The following is a 14,025-nucleotide window of genomic DNA, read 5'->3' as shown; positions in this document are numbered from 1 at the left end:
AGGAGAATAATACTAAAAAATAATCAAGGGATTGCTTCTCTGAGATTTAGGTTTAGGGCTTTCATCTTCTTAGGAAGAGAGAGGATAAGCAACTCTCTTTAACTCTTCAAGGACTGCAGAGCCATTTTCAAGATAAAATGCTTCACAACTGTTTTAATCTCCTTAGATATGAAGATCTTGAGGTCACACAACTTCAATTAACAAGGCCAACAACTCTGTGAAACTCAAGAACTGTTGGAAGACGTTGACACAAAAAAAACCAAACAAAAACAAACAAACAAAACCAACCAACCACAAAACACCAAACTCACAAAACTAAAAACACACCAAAAAAACCCCCCTCAGTGCAGTAGCTGGAAATTATGAAATTGCACACTCGGTCATCACACTGCAAAGAAGTAACAGCAGCATCAGCAATATGATGACTTGGTGCAAATCAGACATGTTCATGGCTGGGCTTCGCGAACGAAGATTTGGGGAGGGCTCTACCCGCGTTTGTTACAAGCGCGTTGGTGGCTAAAAAGGCCAATACGAGATAGACACGTCCGGTTGCAAAAGGCACAGCAGAAAGACTCCTTAGGTGGTATATTCTGCAGGGCACGATTCTTTCTGTGTTGTCTTTTCTCCTCGAGAGTGATCCTGTGCGTGTTCTCAAAAGCATCAGCAGCGTTAAAGACAGTGTGTCTCCAGACCTCCCGATTGGAGGCCAGAGTAAATCAGACATGTATAAGAAGCAGTATATAATATCAAAGGCACTGTTTCAAGTATGTACCTTCTAAAACTCTAACAGGTTTCCAACAAGAGGCCCTTGAACTTGGAAAGGTTTGTGAACTGAAAAAACTTGAGACTTGAGAACCTTTACAAATTCCAGGTGAAGTGGAACAAATCACATCTCTATCAAATGCAGAGAAATGCACTTTCCAGAACTCAGAAAGCCTCCCTGGGAGAGTCTTCCAGAATATCACAGCCTCCCTGCCCTCAGGTTCTTCTGTAAGGCAAATCAAGCCCATTATCTGTAAACATTATTCACGCAAAAGTACAACAGTACTTAAACAGGGATGACTTCAATGGCAAAACAATAAATTTAGCAACGTGTATGCCACCTACACAGTAAAGATAAAAATATTTCATCTGCTTGGAGAGAGTTACTGAAGTACCTACTGTTCCATACCAAAGGGTGGTAAGAGGCAAGACGTGGAGACAACTTCTGTGGGCAGGAAACTACAACACACATGGTGTGTGCTGATGAGAGGGGGGAGTGAACAAACTCAGAAGAGGACCTTTTGTATCATCTCATCTGAACAGGACATGAACGATTTTCATGTTTGTATTGTTGGTGTAAGACTTCTTTTTTTAATGTTAATAAACATGAAGAATTCCTACATAGAATCACAGCATAGTTGAGCTTGGAAAGGCCCTCTGGAGATCATTTGTTCCACTCTCCCTGCTCAGAGGAGGCTCAGCTACAGCAGGTTGCTTTGGATTGTACTGAGTTAGGATTTTAAGTATATCCAAGTACGGAGACTACAACCTCTCCAGGCAACCTCTTCCAGTGTTTGATCACCTTTACAGTAAGAAAGCTTCTTTTATGCTTAAATGAAACAATCACCATGAACAATATCATGTAAATCATGCACCAGGAACACAAAACAGCTTTCCACATTCATTTCACAGTATTTGATACAAACTTGAATTAAACCAGATTTATGAATATACCTGTGCTTCAATATCTAGAATACGATTTTGAGTTTTACTGTACACATTAACAATAACCTTTAAGTTAAAAAACCGTGATAATTAAAAGAAGCTAATTTTTTACTTCAGATAAAGATTAAAAATTACTTTTTACTTCAGACAAAGAGAAAAAATTAGTAGAATAACCTGCTTCAGTTTTGTTAGTTAATATAAATGTAACTGATCACGGATTGATGTTAATTCACAGTTTAAAATTTAAAAAATTATCATATTGACATTATTTCTGTATGTCATATGCAGCAATTCATTGATGAGAATTCTAAAGCTCTTGGCAAACTTAATCATTAAACTGGTATGACAGAATGATTCCAATTTAAAAGTTTAGTGGAATACAACCTCAAATTTGGTACTAGAACGCACTGTCCTACACAGGCACCCTTCTGAAGTCATGTAATCAGCTCACCTTGGCTACAACAAAAATTAACGATATATCTACAGTGGAATGTAATTCAGGGATGTATAACAAGTTGAAAAAATGTTTCCTAATCATTGCTATTGTAGCGGAGAAATAAAACCCCTGACCATCACTACACACCAAAGTACTATGAAAAACTCCTTCACTCATTTTTTTCCCAGATTAAATACATTTCTTTCCTCACAAATCCTTACCTCCTAATCTTGTTATTCTGCAACCACTGTTAGATCAATTCCTTTCACTTCACTTATATCAACCTGCCTCACTACTTGCAGACCACAGCCTGACACAGTTTTTTAACCACAGTCTCTCACCTATCGTCAACTGGATAAAGCAATATTGATTAGTTTGTGAATATTAGTCAGCTTTTTTTAACTTCTCTTCAAAAAAATCTCACTTGACAGCTTCTCAGATGCAACAGTTGTTGACAGCACTGCGCAGCAGGAACAAGACAGAGAACTGACAAAGATCCTTCTTTTGATGAGTTATTTTTAAACCAAGTCAAGTCTCTGACCCAGTTCTCTGCATCGCTCCACAAACCTTGGCACATGGTGGAGCACAAGAAAAAAACCCACAATTGTAGATCGAACAAAAACATGCCACTAAAAGAAACAGTTCAAGTATTGCTCTGAATTCTATGTTTCAGCACATGACAAACATTTAAATAGTCTTACACCTATTCAAAGATCATTTGCAAAATGCATCTGCGAAGGATAACAAATAATGCTATATTTGGTATTCAGTAAGTGTGAAGCCAGAAATACTCATGCGCTGAACAGCAAGTATAAAATTACCTCTAATATATCATTTATCTTATTAGGTACTTTCAAAGCATAATAGTAAATAGAGTTAATTAGCTGATACTAAGAATTCCAAGGCACAGAGTATATTTAGGACATTACTGTATTTTGTTGCATAACAAATAGTAACGTCTTCCTTTTAAGTCTTACTGATTGTTCCATGAAGATGGATCTCAGTCAATGCCACAAACCTGGCTTCAGAACACAGTCCTTGAAGAAATAAACCAAATAGTATTGGAGGACTTCCAAGACGACACACGCTCTCTGACAATGAACTATTTAGAGTCTCTTACTGTCTGAGCTTCTCCTAATACTTCTCAGCCCTTGATTTTCACACTGCACATATCCACAGTGGAAGCAGACTGCTAAAATACCATCAGGGAGAACAAGCTACTCATCAGCTTGGACAATTAATTCTCTGTAGATACTTCGAACTAAACTCCCCGTTCCGCAGTCATTTCAGGTTCAAACATACTTCTGTTTCAATTAAATGAAATTTCAAAATTAATCACATCAGAAATAAAAATTAATTTTTAAAAAAATGATCCAGTATTTTAAGCCTCAAATTATTCTGCCTCTGTACTTTGGGATCTGTTTTACAGGCATGTCCACTCCCAGACTAAGGGTTGGCAGATTTGGAGTCATGCTTTCACTCTGATAATAGTGTAATAGAAAAGCAGCAGAACGCACTGGAAATTTAAAACTCTGATTCATGACAGAAGCACATAAATTCTTAACAAGTGAATATGCTGAACACCACACACACACAAAAATCCTCACAGAACTTTCACTACTGTGGTCCTTTTCGAACCAGTTATATTTTAGGTCATTCCTGACCTCAACCTGTTGCGAAAGTGGTCTGTGACACCTCTTGTTGTTCCTGGTAGCATAAAAGTTCATGGTGGATTAGCCTCATTTATGAAAGAGGCTTTCATGCCTCAATGCAGTAGCTTTGATTTTTCCATTTGCAACCAAAGTTTGTGATCTTGCTAACAGCTCCTGCAAAAGCTGTTACAAGCTCTACACATGAGTCTTACCTGCAGAGTCTCTCATGCAGAGCTCCATGGCTCTCCAGAGGTCAGCAGTTCCCTTCTTGATTTGGTAGTACATGGTGAACACCATCAATCAATCAATTCACAAAGATAAGCAGATGCACCCCTATGTGCAACTACAAAAGAGTTCAAGATACTGACTTAGAGGGATCACTTTTCCAAATATCTAGTCATAGACTGTCCTACTTGACTGTAACTTAAATTATCGCCAAATAGCCTCAAAAAGAGGGCAGAATGAAGAACTGTATGCCTTTCTGGTATGTTCAATAGCACCAACAAAGGCAAATCCAGACAGCCAGATGAACACTCGCTTAGAAAACAACTACTATCCTCCCAAGTAACAAGCCACACCTAGAAGACCTCAAGGCAATTGCTCTTTGCTTATATTAAGATTCTCTCTACTGCTGTTTTTCTGGCAGAGTAGGTGTTCATGAGAAAAGCACTTTACGAGCAGAAATGGTAATAAAGCAGCCAGAAGAACTGGAAATAAAAAAAAAAAAGCTGAAGCAGTAAGATACATTCTGAGGACCTATAAGAACCATTTCTAATTTTTGATGCATAAAGAGAGGTTAAAATGAGATATTGCACATGCCTGTCTTCTCCTACCATGTAATTCTTCAATATTGCTTAATCTAAATAGCTCCTCCCTCCTCTGCTCTCAGCTGCACAGTTCCCCATTCCTGAGCACTACCTGTTGCTCATCTATCTGGTCACACAGTATGATTCCTTCACTCAGTCAGCCAACAAAAAGTTACTGTGTTAGTTATTTGCTCTTTTATTAAACTGAATCTGTCTACTGTACAACCAACAAACACCTCAGCAGAGCTTCAGAAGTTATTTCCTCACAACCTTTATTTATAACAGAAAAAGTACAAGTTTTTGTGAACAAACTGCAATTAATTTGTATAGTACACATCTCTCACTGGTCAACATCAGATGTCTAGTATATGTTTTTATGGTTGCAGTTTATGTTTCTGACAACTCTGAAGTAGAAATGGCAAACAAGCCCCACTTGGCACACATGGAATGATACTCTTCATTTGTAATCTTCTGAGGCACTTCATCTTATTTTTGCAATAATTAAAAATCCAGCTGAATACTTATGAAAACTAACCAAGTTTGTCCTTTATGTATTGCTTGCTTGAACTCATGGTTGCAGTTTATTTAAGTAAACAACTTTTGAAGCTTTGCTGATCTTCAAAATGTAATTTCCTAAAACGTAAGCAAATGGACAAAACTATTTGCATATAAGTAGCAAGAAAGCATCTAGCTTTAGCAGGCACTGGAGAGATATTTTACAGATATTCCAACTGCTGATGCTCCTGCCATGCAGCATTAGGTTGAATATTTTTCCTATTTTTCCTAATGCTAAATACTGAAGAGAGCAGCATTTATATCGACATTTTGATTCTTTTCAGACCTTCTTTATAATTGAAGCATTCCAGTGATTGATATTCCCTGATAATAATTATTTTTTTTCTTTTTCAGTTTTAACATTTTCTCCACACATTACCTTTCAATACTGTACCAGAACAAATGTAACACAGAAAAACCTCAAAGAATGAACACAAGCTTCTGGCTTTTTGCTAATGTAAGATGAAGGTTAACACATTCTCTCATCCCAGAATTAGTGGTTGTGCTGTGGCCTGGTCAAATAGGACTGTTCCAGTCATTCCTGAGCACATCCATCTAAGTTTACCTGAAGCTACTGTGCCCATTACTTTAAGCTGCTTTCCATCTCAATCTTTTTTTCCTCTGAGCATCAATATGAGCAGTGTTAATTAGTTACTTAGCTTTGCACTGCTCTCCTTCTCCCACTACGGCCAACAAGCCTTAACAATGCATCTATCAAAGTTTAAACAAACTCCGTTAAAGTTCTAAAACCAGCGTGCTGCATGTTTATAGAGCTACACTTGAGACTCAGCTGTTAACACTAGGTCTTAAATGATTTAAGAAGCTTCAATTCAGAAAAAAGCAAATCACACACACACACTATTGTAGTGATAACAGGCTTTTCTACAAAATTCCCGACTACTGGTCTGCAGCAAGAGTATAGTTAGCACCAAATGCTAAATTTTACACAGCTCAGTCTTGGTCATCCTTTTCTGGGATTACTGAAGTTGAAATATCTTTCAATATCTTCAAAACTGAGCCTACTCATTGCTCTACTACCATACTTAAGAAGCATTTTAGATGTCAGAAGTCAACCATTCCAGAAATTCAGGTCAGATTGTCATCTTTTCCAAGTCCTTTAACCTATCAAAACACAGTCCCTATACACAGACAGACATGCCTAAGTTATAGTGTACTTTTTACATAACAAGTGTAGGGATAGTTTTACTCTTCAGACACTAGTCCCAGGTGGATAAACAAGCAAGTCATGAACACAATTGCCAACTCAGTACATTAGTTTAGAAAGAATGACAGTGCTGCCTTAAGAATATGCTTATGGTCTACAGAAATACTAAAGGATAGAAAGTGAGGAATATATTCTTACCTTAATCATTATTGGAACTCCACTGAGAAAAATCTGATAGTCAATATATTTCTCCCACATTCACTTCTGACCTCAAACTCATTTAAGCAAAGAGCAGAACTCCAGTTTAAAGTCTAGGAATTCCACAAGAAAGACTAACCTAAACAGCAAATATTTATGACCTGATAGGTTTGAAACTTGTCTGCAAGGACTAATATTTTTGAAAGCTAGCAAGTACAATTGAAAAGTCATAAAGACTGCCAGCAAAGTCCCATAATTTCACAGTATCTGCAGAACATTTATTGAAGATTAGACTAAGATGAAGGCATGTTTGCCATTTTTCACAGTCAGTAAAGTACTTAAAACTTCTAATACAAAAGAATCATCTTTATGGGAAAAAGACCAGGTTTACGATCAATAATTTTGCAGAGCTAACTTGATTCTAAGACAGCTGCATTTGCCAAAGGCCCTGATATTTGATTTTAGAATTCTATCTAGTCATGTCAGAAAGGATAATAATCATTCCTGCTGTCATCTGACAGCACATTTAAAAAGAAAAAAATAAACTGTTTTCAAACAAAGCTGAGCCGATACTTGACATTATCTGAGTGCTGTGCTGGCATGCAGAATTATAAAGGAATTATTTACTATGTATGTCACTGTATACAGTATGAATGCCAGTCAATTTCAAAGGTTCAAAAACAACTACACCAAGAAATCCACTGAAAACAAATATAAGTCTAATAGACAATCTATACTCCTAAAGTTTTGCCATTAACTTTCTGCCTTTATTTACAAACAATAACTGTTCTCTTACTAAATGCTGCTAAGATATGAGACTACTCAATGTAATTAAATGTAAAAAGAAATTAATTTGCAGTCCACTATAGTCTCTCTGAAAGCAACATCGCTAAAGTAAACATTTCTTTACCAGAATTCTGCAGAAACTCAAAGCACAATTCGCAGCATACATAGCAGACTAGGAGTCATTTCTGCCACCAAAATAAAGTAGACCACTTATATATCTCACCAATAAACAGAAACAAGCTAACCTACTACTCTGTTAAAAACAAAATACTTTATTATGGTGACATTTGAAGAGAAAAAAATAGGTAATTCACAAATCAAATATTCTTAACTGCAGATCAAGGCACTGTTTCTATTTACAACAGATTTTTAACAACTCTTATTTCCTAAATGAGGACTGGGATACAGCATAATGCATGTACAAACATCCTTTATATATATATTATATATAAATTACGGAAGATTATAATCACAAAAGGTTACAGACTCATCAACTTTATGGTGCTCAGGCTAACAAAATCTATGACAGATTAGTAAGAAAATTGCTATAACTTAGAGGTTTCTACACTGGAAGAACACCTTCATAACGACCCATTGCGAATATTGTCTCAGAATAAATGTGAATCAATGTTCTTTTAAAATATCACATAGAAAAGATTTAAGTTTTAAAATAATAATAAAAACCCCAAAATGCATGGGTTGGATTCAATTAAGTGATTTTTTTTTTCTTTTTAAATTTGGGCTTGTTGAAGACTAGTTAAAGGTCAGTATGAGAGGAAAGTTTTTCACACAGCACACATTTTTTTAAAGACCTGAAAGTACTCCTACTTTTAAATATACTCCAAATCCATATCACTGAAAGGAAGGTATGGAATTTGCTACGCATAAAGAATGCTAACTTCTTACCTCATCAGTTCTGAAAGAATAATAAATTCTGCAAATTAACCAGAACGAGTTTGTCTTCTGCATGTCTCTACCACACAGGTAATCCTAAGCATGCCCTGGTCCAGCTTCCATTTAAAGTTGGCATTTGGTAGACTCTACTGTAGTCTTTCTGTAGGAAAATTCACTGAAACAATAAAATCATTGTGAACAAGCTTTTATTTCCCTAGATCCCTTTCTCTCTACATCCGTTTTCCAACAAAGAAGCCAATTTTTTAAATCAAGAACCTGCAATTTCATTTTGCCATGTCCTGCCTGTGGATTATAATTCCATTTATAATTGTGCTGCCTGTCAGCAGATGAGCTCTGGCATCTGAGAAAACTACCACTGCATGTTCTGTTCCCTATGCTTGCCAAAAACTACCATCCCAACAACAACACAAGGCAGCATATGCCCACACCTAAGCTATTTTCCTGCACAGTGCAAAAACTAAGCTTATGGTTCTATGCTCAGAGTCTGGACTTCTCTCCACAGCAGCTCTGTCATGGGTATGTATTTTCTTACAACTTTTGATGAGGCAGGAAACTCTGACAGAGAGCTGAGGTAGACAACAAGAGACGGTCATTTTTTTCCATCAATGATACAAGAACAATCAAAACTAATCTGCCTGTAAAGACTCCATAAAAACAAACAAACAGCTTGAAATTGGCTAACGAGCCAAAAATAGGCTTTACACTAGGTTTTACCTAACTAATGCAAGCATACTGTAATTGAAGAAACTGGTCATGATTGTACAAGTCATCTGTCATCTCAAAGACTTTCTAACAGTAAATTAGAAGTCACGTAAATTTACAATCCCAGCACTGAAGATGACAATTCATTAATTTTAGAGAAAATACATGCTAATTCTCACATATTTGTTGTTTTCTAGTAATATTGTATTTTAAAGCAAGATGACTTAACTCATTCATTTCAGATGAGTATCGTGCACAACTGATATGCTTTGTCTTGCAAAGTTTCTATGATTCATAATCAAGGGTACAAGTTCATAAAACATTTTGTGATTAACTCACCCAAATAAGAGTTCTACAAATCTAACAAATGCAACAGCTATCATATTCACGCCATGCACAAGTAATGAACTTCACAACTCCTTTTTTGGCTGACTGTAGCTTTTACAACCAATTTCACCACTGGTCCAGAGACACCAAGAACTGATTTTATTAGCACACCTACATAAGCATTTTAGGTCAGATGTGGAATGTGCCTTTCAAGCCAATTTCCTGATCACACTCCCTCCTCTGTGCAGCCACTCCAGAATGGGGAACTACATTCCTTTTGTATGAAGCTAACCTAGAAGATATACCCTAGGATGGCACATAATGAATCCCAGCTAACATTCACATAATGAATCCCAGTGTACAGGAACTTTATCAAAGTTTTATCAGTGTACAGGAGCTTTACCAAAAGAAAGCTTCTGAAATACATAAACAGAGCAGATGACAGCTCCTCAGCATAACTTACGTTGTGTCATACTACATGCTAATACGAACACCAATGCACATGCAACTGAGCCATGAGCTGAGGCAAGTGAAAAATAACTTTGACAAAACCTTCTAACTTTTGGCTGAATATACTCCCGAACCAGCTCATTGTCTGTTGAAAGAAGTCAGAGCCAGCATGAGGCTGCTCCAGCTTCCAGTAGTTTAAGCTACCACGAAACCCATGCTAGGTCACAACTGAAATACCCAACTGCTCTAGAAAAAGGAAAGTTCTCCACTTCCCCCTCTGTCAGCAGTTTTCCTGTCTCCTTTCTTGTGCCAGCACTGTCATTCATTCAACTCCACTGTTACCTGATACAGAGTTATTATCAACAAAGAGTTGTGATTAATTTTCTGCCTGCATAGCCCCTGACGCCAGCATACAACAGCACTGGACAGGCACTAATGTCTTTGCAAGGAGAAGCAGGAACACATGGCTGGGGGAAGACTGAACCACCTCCTTCAGTGGAAACTCACCAATAGATTGGGTCAGCTGCAGTGTGAAACCACACCCTGAGAGCAACCTGAAGACTCATATAACTATGGAGAAGTAGTTGGACTTGTTATCCCAACACACATACTTTTATTCACTATTTTATGCAAGTCTTCTACCTTAATGCTCATTTCAGGGATGTGCATAAACAGGAAGAAATACGGGTTAAGAGAGGCTGGTGTTCTCACGCTGATGTGGTATTTTTGTTCTGGGAATAAGGCTGTCCTTTTGTGCATGTGTATTAAGTAGACATATAGCTTTTGTTTTCCAGGATGCTGTAGCTTTGCGTACAACAACCATAATTGTTTCAGTTTTCTACATGTTCATTTATTCCTATTTAATAGGCAGCTGACAGTGTCCCTTAGAGGCAGAAATGAAAATGATTAGGAACAATGAGCCACACATAATAACTTTTCCTGCTGCAAGACAGATCTGTCACAGACATAACTCTTTGCAACAAAGGTTGCACGTATATTCAGATTTTCAAGCAAAACAAGTTATGAGTCTAAAAATGCAACCATCGCACATTTTCATTTCCAAAAGAATCAGTTCTGAACTGTACAGTACAAACCTGTACAGCTGAAGAGGAAAAGCTTTGAGGTAGTTCTTCATGACTACTTGGTCCCCTTGAGTTTGAAGAGCAACAATTTTATACTTTGTTTTGCACACCTACAAAGGTACTTAGCATTCATGTGACTAGTACTGCACTTGCATTCCAGGATTATATAAGTATTGGGTAACTGAATCAAGTTCCTTTCCCCACAAGCATCAGGTGCTTCAAATGAACAGGTAAGAACACAGCCACCATGTCGTCAAAAGAAAATTCCATCTCCTTCACAGGGTTTCTTTATTTCTTAAACTATATTAGCTGGAGGTTTAAGTTACAAAGTCTCAGCTTTGAAAACATCAAATGCGACTTCCCTTCGAACAACCCCAATCCAACGTATTTATGCCTGTGTTAACCTGAGGTAGAGCCATGCTTTAAGAGGAACATAAAATGACTAGAAAACTAAATTCTTTTTAAAATATATGGTAGTTTACAGGTGATCAACAGTGACTGCACAAGATATTCGTAACAGGTCAAACTGCTAAGGGCATTTTGACTTTCTTTTTATTATTTACAGTATCATTCCTCAGGTAATCTAATATCTTGTTTGCCATTTTAACTGCAAAGTTTTCCTTGAGATTACTACAGTGATAAGCCAGGTCTGCTTCTTGAGTTAATTTATTTAGGACCCACAGAATGACGTCCGAGTAGTCTCTCTTCTCCAGATGCAATCTACTTTGCAGAAAAATCTGACCTCCTCTGCAAAAGATAAGGATATAATCTGTATCCACTTATATTCAAAATTCCCAGTCTTTCCAAGTTCTTGCACTAAATTCCTGCATAAAACAACCTCTAGCACTAGCTGACTTTATTTATACACTGATCCAGACAAGTTTTATGTAAAAGAAATTTTAAATACAGCAAACATTTAAACATTCACTTTCCTAGGATGATTTTTCTGAAACTGGTTGGCCACACTCAAAAGCAACAGTGGGTGGCCCCTGAGAAACCTCACTCATAATACTGAGCATGCAGACTCTCTTAAGTCCAGTCTAGCAAGTCATAAAATAAGAGATTACTAGTTTTACCAGTAAGAACCACTTCTTATTCAGCCCTCTTCCACTTCATTGTGTCTCAAACTCGTTTCAGCAAACCAAGTTGCCCTTGGGAGGCCCAAAACACATCAACAGTAACCCTAATCTGTAAGTGTTTTCCTGGTACTAAATTACAGAATGTTGAAGTTTCTGCACTCTGCTTCCAGCAACAGTAAGATTAATACTTTTGTTAAAAAGGCTGCTTATCTCACTAGGCTGAGGATGAAACCACATAAAAGGCGGCATGGCTTGCTAAATACGGCTTTACCCACAGCAGCTCAAAAGACTATACATGAACTTTAAAGTACTGAACAGTGACAGAGGGAACTGCAGAAGCAGCAAATTATTACAAGTAGCTGTTCATAAGAATGGTTCACTGGGAATATGTTCCTCAAATAATTACACACGTCAAAGCAGACTTTCTCTTTCCTGTGCCGATAGCTCTGCAATACTCTACACCTTTTGGATGTAACCTGGCCAAGGAAGTAAGTGCTAAAACCGCGCACACACAGACTACAAGTATGGGCCCGCATCAGTTTTAACACTGAATTTTTCGTTTTTAGAAATGCTTTGATGACTACAGGTAAGTTAATTCCTGCCAGCAAGTGATGTCCACAAAACACTGCATGGGTTAGGTGAAGTGGATCAGCATCAGCAGCTCCCAGTGACACAAAACCAAATTTCCTTCTGTGTTGCTCTTCACCAGCAGATTGTGGGATGAATCTCACCCATCTCCCTAAAATGCTTCGGGAGTCCTATTTTTCGAATGGCCTCTGCCGGCATGGAACAAACATGACAGTTTCCTGCCAGCTGTCGGACGCTGCCAGCAGCCACCAGCCCCTTCCCAGCCCCCGCAGGTACAAGGAGAGGGGGAGCCGCCACAGGCTGCTCAGTGCAGCACTTGCTGCGCCCCCCGCCCCTCCCTCACCACCGGAGGGACTCAGGTGGCCGGCTCTAGGCCAGACAATAGCTCCCTACTCTGTGCAGGGAGCTCTACTGTGTCCAGATCTGGGCTACTCAGTACAAGAACGACAAGGAGCTGCTGGAGAGGGTGCAGTGGAGTGCCACAAAGATGACAGGGGTCTGGAGCATCTCTCATATGAGGAGAGACTGAGTGAGCTGGGCCCGTTCAGTCTAGAGAAGAGAAAGCTGACAGGGGATCTAATCGATGCACATAAATATCTCAGAGGCAGGTGCCACGAGGACGGTGCCAGACTCTTCAAAGGTGCCCAGTGACAGGACAGGGAGCAGTGGCCAGAAACTAAAACACAAGAAGTTCCACCTCAACACGAGGAAGAACTTCCTCACGTTGAGGGTGGCAGAGCACTGGAAGAGGCTGCCCAGGGTGGTCATGGAATCTCCTCTTTGGAGACATTCAAAACCCACCTGGACGCGTTCCTGTGTCACCTGCTCTAGGTGACCTGCCTTGCCAGCGGGGTTTGATTGGATGATCCCCAGAGGTCCCTTCCAACTCCAACGATTCTGTGATTCCTGAGTTCCCCGCCGGGTCCCGCCCCGGCCCGCCTCCACCGGCGAGACGACCCCGGCCCGAGGGCTGCGGGGCGGGCAGGGGGCGCGGGCCACGCCGGGGCCGCCTCGGCACGGCGGGGCGGTGCCCGGGCCCGCCGCCCCCTGGAGCCCCGAGGCGGCGGCCGTACCTGCATGACCACGTCGTTGGGCAGCTGCGCGGCGCGGAAGAGCTCCAGGACGCGCCCGTTGGACGCCACCTTCTTGGTGCTCTCGGTGTCGCAGTAGGAGAAGAGCTCGCAGTAGTAACGCTGCTCCGCCTCGCTCAGCGTCAGCCCCTCCATCTTTTAGCGCCGCGGACCATCCGCACCCAGGGCGGCGGCGGCGCCGGCGGGGGGGCTGCGGGGCGGGGAGCGGGGGGGACACACGGGACACACGCGCCGCCGGCGGCCGCGCGCGGGCGGCTTGCTCGCACCTTCCCCCGCCACCCGCCCACGCGACCGCGCGCCTGCGCGCCCTCCCCCGCGCCTGCGCACAGGGAGGCGCGGGGAGCGCCCAGCGCCGCGGGCACCCCGCCCCCTCCGCGCCGGCGGCGGCGGCGGAAGCGCCGGGCCCGGGGGCGGGGCGAGCGCGCAGAGGGGCCAACGGCGCTGCTGCCGCCCCCGCCCCGCCCCGCGCCGCCGACGGCGTCGGCG

At 40.6% G+C, this 14,025-nt stretch overlaps 1 protein-coding gene across 8 annotated transcripts in view; it reads right to left on the bottom strand.

The window, feature by feature from the left end:
- The window catches only part of REPS1 (RALBP1 associated Eps domain containing 1), a 61,866-nt gene extending 48,044 nt beyond the window's left edge, over positions 1–13,822 (bottom strand). For 5 of the 8 annotated variants that reach the window (XM_064649344.1, XM_064649345.1, XM_064649347.1 and 2 more), the window contains exon 1: positions 13,522–13,821. In XM_064649344.1, coding sequence (XP_064505414.1) covers positions 13,522–13,674 — 153 coding nt within the window. In that variant the 5' untranslated portion in view covers positions 13,675–13,821. Of the gene's footprint in view, positions 1–13,521 lie in introns of all 8 variants that reach the window. The other 3 variants (XM_064649351.1, XM_064649350.1, XM_064649348.1) reach the window with 1 other exon arrangement.
- Positions 13,823–14,025: the final 203 nt, after the last annotated feature.

Source organism: Pseudopipra pipra, chromosome 3, assembly GCF_036250125.1.
Source record: "Pseudopipra pipra isolate bDixPip1 chromosome 3, bDixPip1.hap1, whole genome shotgun sequence".
Lineage (NCBI taxonomy): Eukaryota > Metazoa > Chordata > Aves > Passeriformes > Pipridae > Pseudopipra > Pseudopipra pipra.
This window is presented reverse-complemented; position numbering and strand designations above follow the sequence as displayed.